Genomic DNA, 23753 nt, shown 5'->3' with positions numbered 1-23753 from the left:
TTCATCACAGTAACTGAAGTAAAGTGTTATTTTTGATATAAAACAAAAAGTGCATGCACATGGCTTCTAAAAATGATTTTATTTGGTTAATCAGTAAAACACATACAGTAGACCTGCAGTCCTAAAAGTCAAAGGCTGCTAAAGGCTAGATTAAATAACAGGAAACTCTCCGCCATTCTTTACAATGTAAGACCTCATAGGTGACAGTTACTTCTTTCAGTTCCCTAATGAATTTTATTACTTCTGCTGGCTCATCAAGAGCAAGTGAAACTTTCCTGCTTTGCCAACATATTTGTTAATTTTCAACATTAAAAAATATAGCATGATGTTGATAACATCACTAATTTAGCTTTGCTGTGTAGGATGTTAAAAAGGTGCAAGGCATTAAATAAATGAAATGTATTATTATTACTATTATTATCATCATCATCATCTTCTCGATTGTTGCTGTGCATTTCTGTGTCTGGGGCATTCCTGGGTTGTGTATCGTAGATTTTGTCTTGTATGTCTATGAGCCATTGTGTTTTACTCAGTTGCTCAGTTGCTCTATAATCAGGATTTCCTTTTTCTTATTAATGTGCTTCAATGTCTTGTCTTCTTATCCTTTTACATTCTTAATCACTTTTTCCCTTTTTGTGATATTCTGGATACTCAGCAGATGTCACTGCTGTTCTTTTTCTTTCTGCCATTACTGTGGTTATCATTTGGTTTTGTAATCACTTTGCTGTAATTACACAAGCACAGGTAACTTTGCCATTCTTTATTGCCATTTAATAAAGTTTGATGTTTGATGAGCAATAAAGGCAATCTTTCAGTTGATAATGAATTCTGAACATGTATGTACTGTGTCTTGGTGGATTAGCTATAGATGGGCTTGCAGGGACTGTGATTTTGTTACAATAAACTTTTCTAGCCACCAGCAAACTGGCCACCAGGTCACTGCAACCTCATTTTTTTAATATCAAGAACATATCAGGCTATATTCAGGATTACATTTTGCTTGTCTGTGTGCTTCAGCATTTTGTCTGCTTATTGTTTTTTGTTTTGTGCAACTTTCAGCAGATGTTGCAGCTCTTCTTTGTCTTTCTTCCTATTATGGGGTTCTTCAGATCATACGTTTTCAAGTAAAACCAAGATCAAGGTTCTAGCCTCAGTAGTTCACAGGAAATTGTATGACAGACAGACAGTCCTTAACATTTTTAATATAGTGTTGTCGAATAAGACGCTGCAGGTTCCCACAGGAAAATGTTGGGGTGCCAACATTTATATATTGTGAGTGTTGCAGGGGATGGGCAGGTATCCCAGGGTATGATTCCTTACCTGGATGGAACAGCACAATAAAAGAGAATGGAAGAACAGTTTTTATTGACCAAATGGGAACAGGAATCCAGAACGTTGGAACAATTGGTGGAGACGGCAACATGTGGTAATTGTATCCCCTGATATGCTAGGGGGTAGCATCCCTGGAATTCAGGTCCACTTTGGATACCTACAGGGCAGCATGGGAGTTTGAGTCCTGGAGTTCAGCCTGTTGGGTCAGGGTGGTGCTGCCAGGAGTCTCTGAAGGAAGATATAGTCCCTACTTTTTGGGACTTTCTCATGGACCATGTCATAGCTCCAGAAGTACTTCTGGGTTAATGATAAAAAGAGCTGCTTTGCCTTGACCAATGAGTTAGGGCTGGGGAGCAGTGGACTAAACTCACATTGTGGTGACTATAATTTGGGTTGTAATTGTCTGTTTAGTTAAGAGAAAGAGGTTAGGAGCATGTGCTAATACAGCACATTGCCACATCCACCACATGACAAACCACCTCAGGATCCCAGATTAGGACCTGAGTGCAGCCATGCAATTGGTGACACCTCGACACCACACTAGTTCAGATGGAATGGAATGGAGTGAGGTTTTTTATGGTGGCTGGAGTGTAAATCCTGCCACCAACCCCCAAGTTTTTCCTGTAAGTTGGAGGGCCTGCTTGCAGGGATGGATGCAGGTTAACGTCATATCTAGGAGGGAGCAATTGCAGTTTAAGGGCCCACCCAATGGAGTGGAATCGCTTACAGGATTTGAACCGGCAACCTTCTGATTGCCAGTACAGATCCCTAGCCTCAGAGCCACCACCACCCTGTTTAGTGAAGGTCATGTAAAAATTAACAACCTTTACTTTAATTGTATCTGGGATTTGGGGCCCAGTGGTCCCCCATTGTGGTCACAATATATGCATACAGTACAGTAAACACAGTACATGAAGCTTTATAAAGGGTGTAAGTATGTTATTGAGCTTTTAAAAAGTTAAATTAACTGAAATGTTTATTATGTTAGAACACATTTACAACTATACAATGTAGACAATACTCAGGTCAGAATTCTACTTTGCAAATTGTATTGAAAAAATCTTCTATATAACATTTCAAAATCCTTTTGCAAAAACTACCTTTGGAGGTAAATACACATTATTCTCTTCATTACTGCAATATTTTTCTTTTCCATATGGGGCTGTCAACATTTTTCAAATGACTCAGCTGTGATCCTTGCTTGCAACTCCAAAATCAGTACTAAGTAAAATAAACATCAAAGTCTATTTGGATGAGTGCTTTTCATTTCACCTTAATCTACTTTAAAGTTGAACCTTTCACTCTCACTATTGCTCAAGAAAATGGCAGGATTACCTTTTAAAGTTTTGTTCAAAAAGAAAGCTTTAGATATTAAAAAAGGGGATCTGAATAAAATATATTTATTAAGGGCTGCCCTTTAAAACTTTAATCCTTTGAAAGCCAGACGGAATTGAGTAACTCTCCTGAAGATTTAATTCTTTGTAAAATAGACCATGAAAGTGTTTCTTTATAATGTAACTTAACCATCCCTTTGTGTTATGACCTGTTTTCTCCAGCCCATAGTTCAGCAGCGCCCAGCACAAAGTAGACCCAACCATGAACACTACGCTGCTCTACTGCACAAGCAACACTCACACAAACCCACGCTCCTTCACAAAGAGTTAACACAAAGCATCTGATCAACAGAAAGTTGGAAGATAGCGACGTGAACAGATACAGACGACATGCAAAAAACCTTTTGAGTGTATTGAATACAAGCTACAGATCATAGTCATATGAAAGTTATTTTATAAGTAATAGCACCACAAAGCAACTTTTTTTCAGTGGTCATTCATTTGTTCTTCTTAATCAAATAAAAGTCTAGCACACTTCTGAATATAACATTTCAAGTAATTACTTGACAGTATGTCATTTTAAGATTACAAAATGAAGACAAACCAGGCAGGACTCCTTGTGAGTTTGATGACACATAACAATGCCTGATACTATATGGGTATGACTCTTTGTGTGTTAGGAATGTGAGCTGGTAAATGAGCCTGGCAGTTCTCTCCCACGTAGCACGTACAGGTAAACTTGTTCGCCATGTCGCTCAGATCTTTAGGACTGGCTGTACCAACAGCAAAGTATTTCCCATTCCTCTTCTTTTGTATCTTGAAGTTAGCAGCATTAAGGTGTAGATAATCACTGGCATCGTAGTTTTTTCTTGTACATCTTCCTTTACCCTGACAGAGAAGGTTGCTGCAAAGTTTGGCTGCAGCAGACACATTTGCAATGTAGGGGTTGAGGATCTGTGTCAGCTGTTTGGACAGTTCTTCACAGGATCTCTGAAACGACAAGCATGTTTAGATTTAACATATAACACAATTACTTTAGTTTAAGGAACTATTCAGACTTAAAACTCTATTACTGTAAACACACAAACATAATATTCTGTTATCTGTTGTCATAGAGGACATCAGTTGGCTGGCACCACCAACCCTATCCTGGCCAGGAAGCCTTTATAATGGAAGGATGGAATAGTCTGCTTATCGGGGCAATGTGCTTTGTACAGTTTCAATGTTGTATACATCAGCACAAGGCAAATAATCTGCTAGTTGCTACAGTTTTGCAAAAAATCCCTTGGCTGGTGGATTTGCCATCCCTTTAAGGATTTTTTTTTTTGTGATGCATGCAAGCCCATTGTAGACGAATATCTAGATCATCTGTTGTTTTGCTCATTTTAGGGTGACTGGAGATACTTCAGAGATGCTTGTCTGGACGTAGATTGTTTTCATTTAGAAATGCTGTTTTTAAATGAAAATTGTAGTCGTGTGGAAATAGCCTTTGAATTGGAGAGCATATCAAAATTGACAAGCAAAGTGACCAGATCACGTAAATGAAGGATACGACTTCATGAAGCTTACCATATTCATACCCTATTAGTAGTATCTAATTTTTAATTGCAGTGGCACATTCAATAATCAAAGTAAAGATTTCTTTCAAAAAAATGTTCCTGTATTAGAATCCTCTGATTGAAAGCATAATTTTATTTGGACACTCATGTAGGCAAGGAGATTACTACAGTTATTTATTCATATGGTGTGCTGATCTTATTCTTTTTCTTTCAGCTGCTCCAATTAGGGGTCACCACAGAGGATCATCTTCTTCCATATCTTTCTGCCCTCTGTATCTTGTTGTGTTACACCCATCACCTGCATATCCTATCTCACCACATCCATAAACCTTCTCTTAGGCCTTCCTCTTTTCCTCTTCCCTGGCAAGAGGTTGGCGACTCTGCCACTCATTCCGCCCTTCCCTCAGTACCCGATTGGATTTTTCGTGCCTTATGTTTTAGGTGTTACCTCATTTACTGAAATCCGATTGATCCCAAGTATTTTAACTCATCCACCTTTTTCAACTCTACTCCCTGCATCCTCACCATTCCACTGACCGCCCTCTCATTTATACACATGTATTCTGTCTTGTTCCTACTGACCTTCATTCATCTCCTCTCTAGAGCATATCTCCACCTCTCCAGTGTTTCCTCAACCTGCTCCCTACTATCGCTACAGATCGTAATCATCAGCAAACATCATAGTCCACGGGGACTCCTGTCTAATCTCATCTGTCAACCTATCCAAAGAAAAGTATGAGACACTTTTGGAGGAGAGACACTGTGAAGAGTTAAGGAATAAAGTCAAAATAAAGTTGAAGTAAATATGCCCAACAGGACAGTTAGACTAAGAACATGACCTCTAGTATTAAGAAAATGGCTTCATATCTTGCTGTCTCCTGAAAGGCTTGCTTCTAGTTCTCTGTGTTAGAGAGGAATGCTGTGCCATGGACTGTGTACTACCACCCATTCACATTGGCCAGCTGAGTGTAGTAGATGTGCCAGACTGGAGGATAATTTGAAACAATTTCAAAATCATAAAAAGGTAAATTACTATCTTAATTAAGAGTGGTATCCTTTGGTATGAATAGAAGCACAGTGCAAATGCATATAGGAAGTGCTAATTGAAAGTCACATTTCTGCAGCTCACTTAGTAACATTTTGTTAGTTTTTGAAATCATATCTAGTTCATATGTTTCAGTCATTTTTAGATCAATAATAAACAATTGCCATTTGTGATTCATTTAATATGTTTGCTTTTTTATTTCATTCCTTTGTTTATTTTTTCTCATGTTGCCAATACACTTCCATTAAAGCTTTCTTGTTTGCAGGAACTGCAAACTTTTTACATGAACTCTGTAGGGCACAAAATACACATACCTTTATACTGTAGTCTGCTGATGCACCCCATAATATCACACCAGCCACACCCAGTGCTGCACACTCACCAATAGTGTGGATAAGGTCTGTCTGCAAAACACATGGCACACTTGTGAAAAACATGTCCCCTCTGATTCTCAATTTCTATCAATATAGACTTCCTATTAAGTGTGTTAACATTCTGGAGTGGCCAAGTCAGAGTCCAGGTCTCAATCCAATTGAGAAAATGCGGCTGGACATGAAAATGGATTTTCACTCACAATCCCCCTGCAACCTGACAGGGCTTGAGCAGTTTTGCATAGAAAAATGGGGACAAATGGCCAGATGTGCAAAGCTGATAGAGATGAGGCCAACCCACCCAGACTCAAGGCTGTCACGGCAGACAAAGTTGAGTCTACTAAACGCTGACTTGAAGGAGGGGGATATTTATGTGGTCAATTAAGTATTTCATTTAGACAACTTTGCAGACATCTTTTTTTCACTTTGCCATTAACCCGTCTTTTTCTGTTGATCAGTGTCAAAAAAGCCACAATAAATTCATTGTGGTTCAAAGTTATTTAAAAATAAAAAAATGTGAAAACTTCCAAGCAGGGGGTAATAATTTTTACAGTGTCTGTTTGTTTATGTTACCCTTATGATTATGTAATTCTGTGTTTCATGTTGCATTTTGCATCTTACAACACCCTCTGTTGCACCATAGCTGTCGTGGATTCATCACTTAATAACAAGTCTTATTTAAGGGTGAGGTGTTTGTGGGAACTCTTTGTCTGTACTCAAGTGAAAAAAATAAAACAAAACCTCTTTTGCAAAAAAAAGAAAAAGAAATTAAAACTATGATTTTGATTAGAATTTTAGGTTTCTATTATGAACCCTTGACAGAAAACTGGTTATGCCTTGCAACAAATCCTGGCAGCCACTGGGTTTAAGATTATGGTTTCTGATTTAGTGTAATCAAATTTACTAGCATCCTCTTTAATAAAATCCCTGTGTACGTCCATGTGTCCATGTGTGTGTGTCTTCTGTCTTTGGGTACTCGCGGCCGCGCACATAAAATCCATTGCAGGGGAGACGCCACACATACAATAATCAGCTGCACACCAGCACAGATTAAAATACTTGCTGGGGAACTGCACAGTACTTGCTGGAGAGACGTCACAGCCACGAATATCAGCTTCACGCCACACATTACATCAGTTCCTGGGGAGACTCTGCTGATTGCCCACTGTTGTGACAGAAAATTAAATGCATATTACAGATAAGGCGGAAGTACAGGGAAGGGTGGAATGAGTGGCAGAGTCACCAACCTCTAGCAGATGCTTCAAAGGCCGCCTGACGCGTCACACAAGACAGAGAGGGCGGGACCTATAAAATATTGCACGGCCGATCCAATCGGATTTCGGTAAATGAGGTAACACCTAAAACATAAGGCACGAAAAATCCAATCGGGTACTGAGACGCGGAGACCAGCTTCCCCAAAGAGGTGGGATTAGTTTTGTTGTTGTGCAAGTGTTCACTCTGAGGATGTCAGATTTGTGATTAAGAAGCTTGGCCCGGTAAAGTGTAAAGTGTCAGTCGTTGAAGGGGTTTTCCTAAATATACGATTTTTCATGATATTACAATAGGATGACTTTTAAAAGTGGATTTATTTTCGCGCACATAAAATCCGTTGCTGGGGAGACGCCACACATACAATAATCAGCTGCACGCCAGCACAGATTAAAATACTTGCTGGGGAACTGCACAGTACTTGCTGGAGAGACGCTGCAGCAAGCTAAAATAAAGAGAGGCAGGATAGGAGATCTTCAAACAGACACAGCACATCAATCACAGAGGAGAAGATAAATGTAATATTAATTATACTTACTGTATTGTCATATACGTTTCTATTTTATTTTTATTATTATTTTACTTTAGGCTTCTTGCAAAAATATTTTTGACAAAAAAAAGACAAAAATTAAGACAAGAAACAGAATGAGGTCAAGGTCCCTTGCCATTTAATATAGACTGTTCCTACTAATGTTTATGCACTACTGTTCTAGCGCCCATTATTGTAACGGGCTTAATGTCTAGTATATATATATTTCTTTGATGGAAAAATTTTCTTGTTGATCACATCTTCAGTGTTTGTGATAATGTAAGCCCTCCAAGATGTCGGGGTAACAAAAGTGACTCTTCATTGGATCCACACTGACATTCAATTGTGAATGTTCTACATTACTAAAGATGAACTCCTCATTTGCACAGCAATTTTCCAAAGCTGGTATAGCTTGCCAACCCCCGGGCGGGCGCTACACGCTAGCCACTTCGCGGCTATGCCACTCGCGTATGGGGTAGCGGATGTACATTTTAAACAGATTGTTATTTTCATGGGAACTGTTACATATGCATAATAGACCTAACTATTTTACATTACAGCGAGTAATTAACCATAGTAATAAATAGTAAAACATAATAAATTGAAAGAAAATTATGTTTCATGTTGCATTAGGGCTCGTTTATACTTCACACTCAGAATGCGTATGTGCCTGCATCATGGCTGCCATGCGTTCCCAGCGCTCATTTGACGCGTCCTCTGAGCAGGTCCGCAGAAATTAACGCGATGCGGGGGACACAGTGTGCTAAAAGTTCAAATGTGACGTCAGAGTCTCTGTTTACTATCTACATGTGACAGAAAGCCTCTTTGCGGATCCTACATGGTTGATGTGCGCGCTTCGATGTTTGATGAATGATTCGATGTGGTGAAGCAAAATGCCGACATACAAATGCATTTGTAGTGCTTTTATATTCAAGCGTCGCATATTCCCAATCGTAATGACACGATACATTTTAAAAGTCTCACATATCGTCTTCTGTGCCGTCTTTTATTTCTAGGGCTACCTCAAGACCTGACAGCAGTGGCAAACAGCAATAGATTGCCACACAGAACACATTAAATGTATGATATTCCAACTCTCTGCACATTTAGAATCCTAATATTTATACTTGATATCATTTTCATGATGAAATGCATTAAAGTATGTATGTTACATTTTACAGATAAATCATTAATTTCATTTAAATAATGAATACTGTTAATAATTACACACCTGGGGGTGACACGATGGCGGAGTGGGAGCACTGCTGTCTCGCAGGGAGTCACGTCACTGGTATTCCCTGCTTGGAGTTTACATGTGTTCCTGCTGGGTTTCCACAGTGTGCTCCGGTTTCCTTCCAAAGATATGCAGATTTGGTGACATTAAAATGACGCTAGTGAATGTGAGTGCTTGTATTCACCTTGCGATGAGCTGATGCCTCGTCCAGGGATTGTTTCTGCCTTGTGCTCAGTGCTTTCTGGAATGGACAAATCACTGGATTGATGGATTTAATCATTAAACAACCTTTTCAGAGATATTGCAGCAAGGTGTCATCAGAATTTAATGGGTGTTCCAGGCAATTCACAACACAGCAAAACTGAACCTGTTCTCACCGTGATAATATCTCACTCTGCCACCTGGTGGATTCCTCCAGATTTCCGTAAAGTACGCGCACAAGTATAAACAGTAAAACGCTTGCGTAGCAGGAGCGTCCGCTGCAGCATGCGTCGCGTGAAGTATAAACCATGCCTTAGAGATATTCGTTGTGTTATACGTTTTCGTTCTTGCTTGGCTTTGAAATTAACATGCAAATACTTTTTAAACTTACACTTTAACTGTAAAACTTCAGTAAAAACAATATTTGAATTTTGATTCTGTGTTTGGACTTATATAGTAACAACGCAACATGTACTGTAACTGCTCGTGAGTGAATATCGTTTCTTTCTCTCTAATAAATAAACCAACTTTTTCAAATATTTGTCCCAGTGATTTGTTAATTGTCATAGCAAAAGCTATTCTAACGGGAAACTGTAAAGGTTTTAATACGAATGGCATATAAACATTTCCTTTGGTATCTAATGTTATCCACGGAAGATGTACTACATTACCTTTCTTGTTGCCAGTTAAAATTTTACATGTCAGAATTGTTCAACCAATTTTGAATACAACTAATCTTGTCCTATTGCATAGCCCATCACTCATACATAAATTACGCAATAACATTATGATACATCCTGCTTTCAACAGTAATTCGGCTGGTGGAAGAACGGACAGTGTTAATGGTTGTAGATACTCTACGGAATATTGCAAGTTGATGTTTTCATATAACGTACAGTCACCACCAACTGTTTCAGCATAGTCTATTGATATGCATTTAACCAATTTGCCGTGTAACCGATCGACAATTTTCACGTTAATTCATTTGATTTAATTAATCTCGGTGCTAGGATTGCCCGTGTACTCATTTCTTCTGTTGATAACTCTTCGGGATGAAATTCTTCATTTAGATTTAGACATAATAAGTCTTCTTTTATTGGGAACTTAAAGTGAGGTAAATTAAAAAATTTATAACAGCTGAGAGTGCAGGAACTGTGTCTGACAAAAGTATTCACATGAATGAGAGGTGAGAGGACCGTGTGCGTGGGCCGTTAACCGGAAATGATTGAGAAGAGGGCAGGACTTGAAAAAATCTCAGCAATAGTCTCGTCTCGTCTCAAGATTTTCTTTTATAATAGAGAGATATGGAATGAGCTGTAAATATAATAGATCTCAGAAGTCCACAGAAGTGTTCTACAATGTGATATGAGGCTGCTTTATGATACAGAGAGGCAGCATAGACGTCATGTAATTTTCTAACCACCTTAATCCAGACTAGGGATGCAGTGGGCCTGGAGCATTTCTCACCCAGCATAGGATGCAAGGAAGAAACAAACCTTGGATTAAGCACCAGTCCATCACAGGGTGAACATACATACCCACATACCAAATACATTCTGAACAAAATTTAGCATCGCCAATTCACCTGATATGCATATTTTTGGTCAGTGGGACTAAACTGGAGCAGAAAAACACAGACACAGGGAAAGCATGCAAGCTCCACATAGGGAGGACCTGGGATGTGAACCTTGGTCTCCTTACTGTGAGGCAGCAGCACTGTCATTGTAAAAATATCACCTAGAAAACTGCTAGATGGCATCCACCTAGATAACACTTAGACCCAAAGTCCAGCACAGTCTCCTGCATAAATGTATGTCAACACGATATATGCTCTGCAAACTTCTCAAGTTCCTTAGGTTCTATCCCCATAAATTACAAGATTGGTAATATGCAGCAAATGAAATAAAGACCTGAAATGGCAGAATTTATACAAAAACTTAACCGTTAAGATGGCAGAGGCAACTAATAAAACGAAAAATGTGCTTTCCAAGGTGGTGTTTAGACTGTATACAAGTTTTATTATAAATGTCGGTGTGGTGTTATATGTAAAAACACCATTCAACTATGCGGTAATATAAATTAGCACATCCTTCATATGTAAAAACACCATTCAACTATGCGGTAATATAAATTAGCACATCCTTCATGAAGTCAGAGCAACTAACTATTGACTCAATCTAGAATGACATTGTTTCATTTGTTAAAAGTCATAGTCCAAGTATTGCATGAAACCTTCTCAGATGGATTGTATGCACCCTTTCAAACATTTTCTAAACATTCTTATTCTAAATGAGGATCAACAGGGGCCAAGTCTTATCTAGGTAAAATCAAGAACAAGGCAAGGAAGGAAAAATCGAGTACAAGATGACAGTCCATTGCAAGGAACCATCTGTCATAACATGCAGTGCAGGTTTGTTGATCAAACTAAGACGCAAATCCTTGGAAGGCAGATACCTAAAGATAAATCTACACAGACACTTAGAGAACATGCAAATCCTGAACAGTAGTTTGAACCCAAGTCCTTTTTAGAACCTAATGGTTCACTTAAGGTGTGTACGATAATGTAAATGGCAAGTGTATATAAGCAAAGAAGACAGAGGATCAGGAAATCCACAGAAGCATTATAAAAGAAGAAAATTAATAATCAAAACTAAATGAAATTGAATTTGATTTATATTAACAGATTTGGATGAGGAATGGGTCATGCTGGTTAATAAGATGAAAGAATAAGATATACAGTAGTCCTATCTGAAATAGCTTATGTTTAAATACAGATATTCAGCGGTCAAATTAGCTCTGCTTCACTGAGCTAATTTTTCACAATGTCTTTTATGTCTACCACAACTATTTTGATATTATGGCAAAGTTTGTTTTTTTTTAAAGACCATACTTACCTCAGATAAGAATTCAGAGTTAAGATCTGTAAAAACAGGTCGATTATACACATAAATTGGTGGTATCTGGAGGCCTCCATGAAGTCTTGCAACTCTTTTTGCTTCCTGGACACGATTACGTACAAAGAGAGCCGTTTTCTCAGAGTTTTTTAAAACTATTGACAAGTATACAGAAGGATAAAGAGCACTGCTGTTGCCCCATAACCAATGAAGCAAGTCATTTTGGCTCATGACAGTAGAAGAGCATTTTCCAGTGTAAGGTTTATTGGCATTTTTGTAGTCATAATTGTAACAGTCAGGAAACAAATAGAAGCCCCACAGTTGATAAGGTCGCTGTTCTTGACCAAGGATCAGAGTTTCAGCCATGTATTTTCGAGCTGCTGTCTCAAAGGCTCTTTCTGCAGTCAAAAAGAGTTCTTCCATAGACCAGGAAATCTTTTGTTTCTTCATTACAGTGATGGAATGTAAAATGTAGACTTTTTTTTCACCCCAGTTTCTGCTCCATATTGGTCTCCACTCCTCCCAGTCAATGACAGCCAAACCAGGAGTCACAGCAGAAGGAATATAAAACTGGATGTCTTCAGAAGCTTTAGCTAAGTGACCTTTCAGGTGACCCTCCTGTGGAAACCCACCATAATATTTCTCCTTTGTCAGCTCATTTATGTAAGGATATTCGCCTAATCGGTTGGCATAGAACAAGGTTAAAGGCTGGCCAGGGACTTTGGCAGGTGAGGTAACAGCTGTATAGATTTCCATATCTAAATCAATTTGGTTTTTCTGGCAGAATTCTGTAGGTGCATTCCAGACAGCAATAAACGGATTATTGTTGAACAGAGGGGGAGCTGTCTGGGGCAAATGCATACACTCCAAGATGTTTGCCATTAACATGAAATGTGACACAAAGAAGAAGTTAACACAATTTTTTGCAACATCATTAAGATATTCATCCATCACTGCTTAAACATGGAACTTTACTAATACCTGTGAAGAGAAAAAAAGGCATTTTTCAGCACAGGCATAACTGCAATTTTGCTTTCTTGTTTTGTATCTTTAATTTATTCATTGATTTACAGGCTTACTGATACAATTAGGATTGCAAGTAACTGGTCCCTATCTCATTAAGCTTTTGTTCAAGCACATACTGTTTAATGCAAATTCTAAAGCTTATAACTGGTTTCCCTTAACAACTGATGCTAAGTAGTCAGCTCAAATTAAAAATGTAATTTCTGTCAATCTTTCATTCCTACGTGACTTACAATTATGAGATACCAGCAATGTTTTGTGTTCTCCATTCCATTCAATCATTCATTTACCAATCGTTTTTGCAAATCGTAAGTGTTAAAGCTAAATTAAGAAATCTGAACTAATGATAGATTCTGGGTTTAATGTTTAGTTACATTTATGATATTTCATATCTTGAACTACACAAAGAATGAGACGCCTTTGCACTCAAATAAAAGCTGTTAAATCTCACTGCATATGCATTACAGTATATTGTATGTATGCCCCAGATCATTGCATTGGTTGATAGAATTAATCTTGTTTGGAAAAAAATGACACTGCTGTCTCTACTTATAGCTTATTTCTGAAGGACTAAACATCTCAGAACTTCTGATTTAATGCCACCTAATGTCCAGAACATTCATTCTAATGTCAGAGTCAATCCCAACAGCACTGGAGACAAATCATTAACCAGCCATTGGTTTGAAAAGATAAACATGTTTGGTCTTCAGTCTGTCAGTTAAATTACAGATTATTTCACTCATTCAGTCATCCTCTGAATCTGCTTTTCCAGCTACAGAAACTTGTAGTAAACTTGCAGTAAAATAGCACCCTTTGTGAAACAGTGCAGCAGGTTAAAGGGACTCTGGAATAATGGTCCCAATGGAAAGTATAGTATTCCGTGAAACAGAGTTTGCTCTTTGAAATGGAAATGGAATATAACATTGAGCAATATGAATGATGAAAGTAAAAAAACATTACGTTTTATTTACTGGAAAATCAGGTCCAATATTAACATGTATTGTAAGCTCATTGCTTTCTCTTTTCCTACTAGATATATCAGATTTTGCTCAGAGTAATTTTGTCTCTGAGCCTAAGGTCATTATGTTATCTACTGCTACTATTTATTTTAATGGATTCTGTAATTAGATTTATTACAGCTGGAAACACTATCTCATGATCTGTACCTGGAGATGAGTATTGTGAGTGTTACTTCATGTGACTCACTTTCAGTTGCTAGTGTTTTGTTATGATGTACAGTCTATCATTGAACACAGAATGTACCATCTCTGTACAGGATGAGCAAAAGGTCAAACGACTTTTAGTGTTTTAGGTGAACATCCAAAATATTGCCCTGTGAAAGCTATTCTTTATAACCAGTCATTGTTCTTGTGCATCAGTATTTAATTTAAATATCCTCAGTCTATGCTAGTCTATAGTCTATGCTATTTATATAATTATTGGCTGGTATCTATCTATCTATCTATCTATCTATCTATCTATCTATCTATCTATCTATCTATCTATCTATCTATCTATCTGTCTGTTTGTCTGTCTGTCTGTCTGTCTGTCTGTCTGTCTGTCTGTCCTTAAATTTCTAAACAGTAGAAAAAGGAGGTTAAAGCATTTTTAATAATTCGTGTTAATTTATTATAAAACATACACTGTCCCAGTATGTTTATTATTGCTATTTAAGTCTCCCCCTTAAAGTAGAATGTACCATTTGCACATACTGTATTGCATAATGCAACACGCAGGGAAAAACATTGAATGGACATTACAGAACTAAAAGTATCCCTGGAAAATAAAATACTATCTTAACATACCTTTCTGTGTGTGATTTTTAGTATATTGCTAGCATATGTCCAGAGTGGTTGAAAAGGCATTTATTTTTATATGAGTAACAAAATAAAGCTTAGTAGACAATTTTATCAGCATAACATTTTCTGGACCTACACACAAATAATTATAATAAATAACAGTTAAATATTATAAACCTGCAAGTATTTCTGACTGGAGCCTTGCAGTTTAAGCTAACATCATTTTTTTATTGTATTTTTAATTCTTTTTTGTTTTAGGTGAGGAATGCTTTAACGACACGTGGAGCTGAAGATATCAAACCATTGTGTCCTTAGTGAAATTTCCAGCTCCTGGGGACTTTGCTGATGATTTCAGGCCAGTGCTAAATATGAGCACTTAGTGTGCATTTTCAGAAATGCAAAAAAAGGTGGGCAATACCATCCAAACCTACAGTTTGCATACATTCACAACCAGCCCATTAAGTATATTTCTTGCATTTAAACAAATCTTGGCACTTTTTAATAATTAAAATTGCTATACCAGAGCCTTGTTTATAGATTACAGTTCAGTATTTAACACAGTTACCCATCAAGGCTAATTACCCTAACTCTACAATTTGAGACTAAGAGCTACACTATGCAAATGCATTTTGGAATTCATAGCTTCATCATAACACCGTCCATGTTGACCCTCAACACCATCACTCAGCATTGTAGGGTGCTGAGCCCCCAACTATACTCCTTATTCACTCCTTATTCACCTATAATTTTGTTGCCAAACACACTTCTAACAATATCATTAAATTTGCAGATGTTAACACCTTATACCACCTTAGGCCTTATTGGCAACAATGATGAGAACACATACTGTACAGACAAAAGGTCTACCTGCTGATAGAGGAGCTGGTCATAGACATCAGGACCCAGAAAACAGCCACATACCCATATAAATCACTGAGAATGATGCTGACAGGATGGTCCCGTCGTCCCAGCCTTGAATAAAACCCACATTCAATAAGTCTTTAATGACCTTTACTGATGTACAGAGGTAGGCACAACACATTTTGTGCCATTAAGGCTCAGCAATGTCTTTACTTCTGTAGACAGCTGAAGAAAACTCTCATGTCTCCATCTTTTCTCAATAACTTCTACAGCTTCTCAGTGGAGTCCTTCCTCAGTAGCTACATAACATTCTGATACAGTACCTGCTATCGCACAACACTGTGGACAGCAGTACAGAACACTGCCGGCACCAAGCTGCCTTCTATCCAAGGCATATGCAACACTTGCTGTCTTAGAAAGGCAAAAAGGATAATTAAAGACCTCAGTCGCTTTTCTCACTCTTCCCTTCTGACAAACAGTTTGTGGCCATTCACACTTGTATCAGTAGATTCAGAGAGGTTTCTATTCACAGGTTATAAGGTTACCAAATGGCTAGTTATACTTCATATTACTACACATTTCCTTTGATATGTACTGTATATATTGTATAGAATTGCATGTATATATTATATTCTGTGTATGCTGTTGAATATTTGTGTCTGTTGGTATTGTATTATTGTCACAATTCTGAAGAGACATGCAAGTAAGAATGTCATTGTACTCATTTACAGAGACAGTCAATCCATTAGACGACATAAGTGGCTGTGATCTGATGGGCACCATTTATGAAAGTTAAGGGGCACACGCTCCGGACACAGAGGGGAGCGGTTTGACGAACTCTGATGATACTGAATGAGGGCTGTCACCTGCTAGTAGCGTTTATGAAAGTAAAAGTTTGCACTGTAGGTCAAGGGGTGTGCACTCCTTAAAGTCTGTGGTAAATACACAAAGGGTCGCCATTTGTGTTACTGAAGGGGCGTGCGATCTGGACACCGAGGAGGAGCACCGCAGGTCATCAAAGTCTAATGATACCCACTATGGACAACGAGGGGCAACGTCAGTCCACCCTGCCTAGGGCTCCAAATGGGCTTCAACACTGGTCATTTAAACCATCACTTCTATCAGGACGGAGTATAGCACAATTAGCAATAACCCCAAGCAAATAAATATAAACTTCCACAATTTCTACACCAATTTATTTAGTTTTCTTTGCACATTTTGCCGTTTTAATGTCGTGTAACCTAACCCAGTCAATTTGCGTTTCCATTGCAAACGTAAAGAAAAATATTCAATATAGACTAGATCACGTTTATCATACTGGTACAACTATTAAAAATTAATGAAAAACATCCACAAAGTAATAAAAGTTTGTTAATTTTCATTCACAATCACTGGCACAATGAACTGTGCTGAAGCACTAGCATTATTTCTGGGGCCAGCATTCATTAGCCATGGTATATAGTGACTTGAAAAATGCTAGTCATTTTAGATTTCACATAAGATCTTAATGCTTACAAGGAGCACATAAACAATACATAAATGCAACAATAACAACAGCTCAAAATACACTTATTAATTGGGACTGAAATGATATGCAGTCTCATACTCTGAAAAAGACAGAGTTTACATGAAAAAATATTAGAAAATTAAAACAGCCATATGGACAGTGCTCTTAAAGAAAAATGCAATAAAATACAGTAATTAGGTAAGTGAGACACTTACTGGAGGTACATTGGTCTAAGACTGGAATACTCCTGGAAAAAGAAATCCTTTTTTTTCCAAGTAGAGACTATTATCAATCTGTGTACAAAACACTTTCCAAAGAACATTTATCTCCATGGGACTGTTACAGCGTGTACAGGATGGCATGATTTGTTTTGGATCATAGCAGAAATAAACAGTACAGTGTCATGCAGAGAGAATTTGACTGGCTTAGCCTTAGCAGAGGAGCTGGAACAACTGCTTTAACTCTGAACGCTGTACCTTTTTTTTTTTTTTTTTCAATACTTGCCTCTCTAATAGATTTGTAAAATGCAGTAAGGTTCTGTCATAAAAATATTATTGGGTCTATACCAGAATTTTCCTATTTGTGTGCATTATGCATTAGCATTGACTTACCTAACTAATAATGTGTCCCTCGTTGCTAATGACTAGCAAAACATGCAAGTTCATGCACCTTTCATGTCACAAAAATCAAACCGACAATGGGATACTAGTGACTGTGATATCATCACCATTTGGCAAAACAGCCATATGGATTTAAATGCTAAGTAAAGTGAGAGCCTTACAACAAGCCACTGCTCTGGAAAATATATCCTTTATAAATTGCCATTGTTTAATATCGAATGGTTTAGAGGCTAAAAAGAACAAGCTGCAATAATACAGACATAGTATGTAGACTACACTCACCTCCAGGGGTGGACTGTCCATTAGGGCATTTGGGGAATTTCCGTTGGGACGCGGACTCTGGTCTTGTCATGAGCTGGCCATTTCATGAAATAAATTTTATACACTGGTTACTGTTTGACATTAACATTAATTTTCTAAACTACTAAACATTATCTGTCCGGTACTGCGATTTATATACTGTAGTCCTATATAATATACCGTATTATGTCATCAAGTTGTTTTAGTTGTCAATACACAATGTTGCAGCAAAAAATTTGGTTAAAACTGCCTTTTGCTGATTTCTGTTTCAATACCGCTACATTTCGGTTAGCATATACGTTATTGCAATTTATTTCATCTCATATCTAGTATTTTAATTCTTCGGTACTAATAATTAGGTTAGATTATGTATTATGCATTTTATTGTTCTCTGGTCGTCTGCGTGAGTGACAATTAGTGGTTTTCAGCTGTGATTATTAGTATGATGAAATAAGGTTGTAAAGCACAAGATAGGAATTTTTCATTAGGACGGAACATTTATAATTTATCGTTAAGTTAATGGAACATTTCAATCATGTGAGGTTTTCATTATAACCTTGGTTATAATTTATTCCATTGTAAATAATCACCTACTAGGGTACTAGCACTTGGACATAACATTGATATTTGACATGTACTCTAATAACATGTAAGCCATGTTACTAAATTTTTATTTTTCATTACATTTTATTTCTAAGCATGTCGTCAAATTTTAAGTTGTGTCTAAACAACACTGTACAGATTAAGTTTGGCAACAGTTAAATAGAGTTCATGTCATAGGCTCATAGCAAGTAGTGAGCCGCGTACTCATCACAAATTATAAGAAAATTACAATGAATAATGGGCCGAGTGGGTCAACCTCATCATCTCACTCGTTGAAGGATACCCGGGCCGGTTTTGAGACCCAGTCCGCTCCTGCTCACCTCACTACTTTAACTGCACACTGCATATACAGTAGCAGTGCTAACTTTTGAGTGGCCTGGTGTTTGCAGGTTAAACAATTTCTCTATACATGCCTGTTCCTTTCATACCAGGATTCTGGGCTTCTCTGAAACAGGAGCATTATAATGCTGGCTTCTTTTTCAGGAAGTAGAAGGAGAACTTGTAGGCTTCCTTGATGGCCTTTTCAAATTTAGCGCAGTCCTCCTGTTGTGGGTGAAAATCAATATACAGCATAAAGTCTTGTAAATAATACATTCCTGATACTGATTCTTAAACACTGTAGGACCAATTGGTCCAGTCCCTCATCCAGAAACAGGCTTGCAGCACTTGGCACAAAGATAATAATTTCACTAACTACAAGAAGAAATATTTTTCTAGATAACTAATTGCAATAACCATAACATAGGAAATTGAACAAGAAAACAATATTGATACAAAGCTTATAGTTGTTGTAAACACTTTCATAATAGGCTAAACTACTTATTTATGGCCCATAAGGCAGAAACGCCACTGGTATTACCAACGCAAAGATCAATGATCAGTAATTTCCATGTATTTCAACTGGAATGGTGTGCACTGTGTGAAAACCAGTCAATGTGGGATAATCCTGAAATTCTTCTGATAGAGCCACAGTGGCTACAGGTTCTCATTCCAACCCAGTTGCTTAATTTAAAACCAATCCTTGTCAATCTCAGGCCTTATTTAAATTTATGACTTATTGCTCTGCAATGTAAGGTCTGATATCGTAGGATATCATCCAAATGATTTGAAGCCTAAAAAGGATACTTTTCAGTCTGTCACATTTAAGCATTTTATTAAATCAAATAGTGTATGATGAACACACACAGATGTAAATGGAAACAAGCTAGATGGAGTACTGTTGGCTGCTTTGTCATTTACATCCTACTGCTATTAAGGAGCCTTTAAAACAGTGAATTCAGCTGTTTAAGATTGAAATAAGCGATGGGGAATGGGGAACCTTAACAAGCAAGACCACTAAAATGAAGCATCAAAATGTCACTTAAGCAATAAGAACTTCATCAGCAATAATTGACTTCTCATTGAGAAACTGGGTTGGACCGAAAACCTGCAGCCACTGCGCTCTCCAGGACCAACATTGACAACCCATGATCTAGACTAATTGTACCTTTGTGGGATATATCAACAGTGCTTTAAGGCACAATATTTTTATTTTATATGCAGGGATAATTTCATTGCTAGTTGCACACATATAGCACTTCTGATATGAAAATCTTTAACATAATTCTGCACTCAATTTGTCTACATAAGCTTACTTTAAGGATTTACTATAACTATTCATCCATCCATCTTGTCTATCCATGGTTTTTCCCTTAATGATTTCCTTAATTTTATATAACTTGTCCATTTTGTTCTTTTGACTTTTTCTTACTGTTCTGTTATTCATTGGTTATTTCACCTCGCTTTCTTCTGCTCGTTAACATAGTCCTTGTCCTCTTAGTTTAGAATGGTCTTAAAAAGCATCATTTGCAAGAGATTCATCTTATGGTCTTCATAGTTGATTCCATGTGCAGTCCTTGCTGCCCACATACCAACAACTGTAGCAAGCATCTTTCTGCTTCTTCAGTGTTGGTGTTTCTAAATAGCACAGTACTATACACTAAAAACTAAATAATGATTTTATTTTTATGCTCCTTTTTTCTATGTTTGGTTTATATTCCAGTTCCACGGTTTTCAAACTGTGGTACGTGTACCACTGGTGGTACTTCAAGTCATGCCAAGTGGTATTTGTGTGGTCCTTTATTTTCCACGAATCGATGTTGCTAGAATGCTAATATGTTGCATATAATCATATATAGTATAAGTATACTACTGTAAATGCGTGGAAGACTCCAAGCCAGCTTTTATTAGCGCGGGCACCCATTTCCTTAATTAGTTTAATATCACTTTAACGTCATAATTATAGGCATTATAGTGATTATAGTGACTTTTTCTTCAAAATAACACGGGCATAAATTAACGATTCATTGACAGTGGTACTTCAGTTTACTGGTCCTCGCGGAGTGGTACTTGTTCAAAAAAGTTTGAAAACCATGGTTCTAGTTTACATTTTATTGGCTTTGAAGTATTATATAAGTTTTAAATAAAGACACAAAAGACGTGAAAAATGGTTGGAGTCCCAAGGGGCAAACACACTGCTTAATTACTAGCATAGGTGAAGGAGATGGTAGATGCAATAGCACCACTGCTGATGATGACTAAGACACCATGCAGTATAATGTATCATCAAAGTAGTATTTGGATAACTCAAGGGTTCTTCTGCAGTCCTTTTTATTCTAGTGTCCCTATGGATTTGGATGAAGACAGAGAGAAATCAGACTGGGGTTAATGGCCATCTTCTAGATCAGCAATGACAAAGATGTGGAGAAATTAGACAGAATTGTGACTGTCCTGGTTTCTCCTCATGTTCTCCCCTATATACTCTTTACCTTGGCCCCTGTAGGCACAGTTTAATGAACATACACTTGAAGTATAATAAAACTCGTATATTTGCTGTATATATTTTCCTAAAAAGTCATATTCAAACCCTGCCTACACCAAATGACAGTGCATTATAACAAATAGTCATTCAGAAATGCTAAAATGGCTGGAGTGAAATAAACACGTTCAAAAACTGTTTTAAAGGCATTCATTGACAGCTGCCATATGCTAAAAAATTATATTGTAAACATAATTTTCTATTATTTTTAATAAACAAAGGACAGCATTTTTCCAGCATATATTAAGATTCTTAACATTAAGAATTAAGATTCTTGCAGTTCCGCAAATAGAAGCAGTGAACATATAATGCAGTATAGTTTATTAAGATATAGTGTATTTCACCAAATAAACTCATTAAAGGATGACAATTCATGGTGGTCCCAAGGCTACCTAATAAGAAGGTGGCAGTTGCAGTCCAGTAAGGTTTAAACAGAGGACAAAACTAGAATGCATGGCCAAAAGAGTCAGGTGTCTGAATGTAATTCTCATAAATCAGGTCTACTCAATGGCATATTTTTTACAGTCAACATCTATATGTCATTTGTAATTTTAAGAAAATTAGACCAAAATCAATTAATAAAATATTCTGTCTGTCATTATTCCTCATTAATTTTCTGAGATTCTTTTTTCCATTCCTGGCATAGTCTGGAGTATTAATACTATAAAGTAATGCCAGCGTGGTGAAGAACAGAAGATTTGGGACATTTGCTGAGTTCATTTCAGAAAATCTCTGATTTGCCAGTAATTGAAAAAATGTTTGTTATGATAAGTGATTGTTTAAAAGAGGAAAATATGTTATCATTAGACTCAAAAAACTTTAGGGGTCTCAGTGGCATTGGATAGGTCAAGGTTACTTTATTTAGCCATGTTTACACAAGAAAACATGAAATTTGCCTTCTCAGCTGCATCCAATAATAAGACAGAAAGAAATAAAACAAAACAAATAGAAACAAGATAGATAAAGGTAAGGCATTTTGATAATGCATATTTACTGTCCACAAATATGGTTACAGGATAAATTGCAAACCTTAATAATTTTCTCCGATTTTCCTTTTAAAACGTCGTCTGGCACTAGGAAGAAAGGAATTTTTGAAGTGATTTGTGTGAATTTTCAAACCAACTATCTGTCCTGATTTACTGAAGTTAACATCTACATGTAATGGATGTCTGTCATCAGTTGAGATGATTTCCAGTTTCTTTAGCATTGTCCTCTGACACACACTTGCCAGGTCGTCTACATCAGATATATGACTAGCTTTAAAGTTTCCATTAATGTAAATAGTTCAGCCTTCAGATATCACCTTCACTAATACTTGATTTTCAGTGAGTGCTCAATCACAACACCCTTTCTATGAATGGAGCATAAAAGGAAAAATGAAGCTAAAGATCTCCTCTCCACGACTAATTATGCAGGTTTGAGTTTAATTCTTTCCAAAGTCTTAAAGTGCAGACATTGTCTCTCCATGAATAAATATGAAGTTTAAATTTGTGATGATCAATTCAATTCAACTCTTTAGTTTTCTAATCTAATCTTATCCTGTAATACTTGTTCCAAAACAGTCCCCCGGACTGATGTTTTTACTCCATTATGCTCACTTCTTTTGTAAGACACTTTGGATAAAAGCATCTACAAAGCAAATTAATATAATGTAAGTGTAAATTGGCCCAGTGTGAGTGTGGGTGTCCAACTATACCTAACTGCAGCCTGCAGAAGAGAATAATGTCAATGTCTGTGGTGCTGCAGGATGCTAGAGAGGCACAATCCCAGTCTCTGTCATTCTAACACCTGATGCTGCATTTATGTGCTGTGAATCAGCCCGTGTTGACCTTCAAGTTTTAGCTTTCTCACTTCCTGATCATTTTTTTCTTTTCTCCCACTGCTGATTTATTTGTTAGAACAGATAACCATGATGGGAACAAAAGGTTCTACTGAAGAGACAAAACAGCAACCCTTCAGTGTCTTTGAACATAACAAAACAACTGTTCACTCTTGTCTGTTATGGGGGTGACTCATTTACTTGTCCACCAATTTAACACATCTTTTGTCATCTCCTGACTTTTTCTCTCTTCCTTCATTTTGACTTCTTCTTCCCAGTAATCCAATACTCTCTGCTCTCTTCTTGACTCACTTCTGCCTCTCGCTAAAGCTAGTTTCAGACTCCTCTTCCCAGGATCATTTCATGGAGTCCTTGGTGTCTCTTTTATGGCGAGACCTTTTTTTCCTTCCCAGAGGCATTTCTTCATTAAGGACCAGTGAGGCTTGGCCAAACCAGATGTTTTGTAAAACAAGACTCCCCTCAGTAATTTATCATATTATTAAAATGTTTATGAGAACCCTTCTTAAATGACTTTTTTCCACTTTTCCATCAAAAGATGAATGTTATTTCATATCTAGAAAAACACTGCTTTTCAT

General features: G+C 37.2%; 1 protein-coding gene across 1 annotated transcript; it reads right to left on the bottom strand.

Annotated features, from left to right (window-relative positions):
• Nucleotides 1–3195: 3195 nt before the first annotated feature.
• On the bottom strand, nt 3196–12736 carry LOC114657586 (hyaluronidase-5-like). Its single transcript, XM_028809491.2, has 3 exons — nt 11769–12736; nt 5585–5674; nt 3196–3656 (listed from the first exon to the last, which is right to left on the bottom strand). The coding sequence occupies exons 1-3, from the start codon at nt 12717–12719 to the stop codon at nt 3318–3320; spliced, it is 1380 nt and encodes a 459-aa protein (XP_028665324.1). The 5' UTR covers nt 12720–12736; the 3' UTR covers nt 3196–3317.
• Between the last annotated feature and the right edge of the window lie 11017 nt (nt 12737–23753).

This window comes from Erpetoichthys calabaricus, chromosome 1, assembly GCF_900747795.2.
Source record: "Erpetoichthys calabaricus chromosome 1, fErpCal1.3, whole genome shotgun sequence".
NCBI classification, from domain to species: domain Eukaryota; kingdom Metazoa; phylum Chordata; class Cladistia; order Polypteriformes; family Polypteridae; genus Erpetoichthys; species Erpetoichthys calabaricus.
This window is presented reverse-complemented; position numbering and strand designations above follow the sequence as displayed.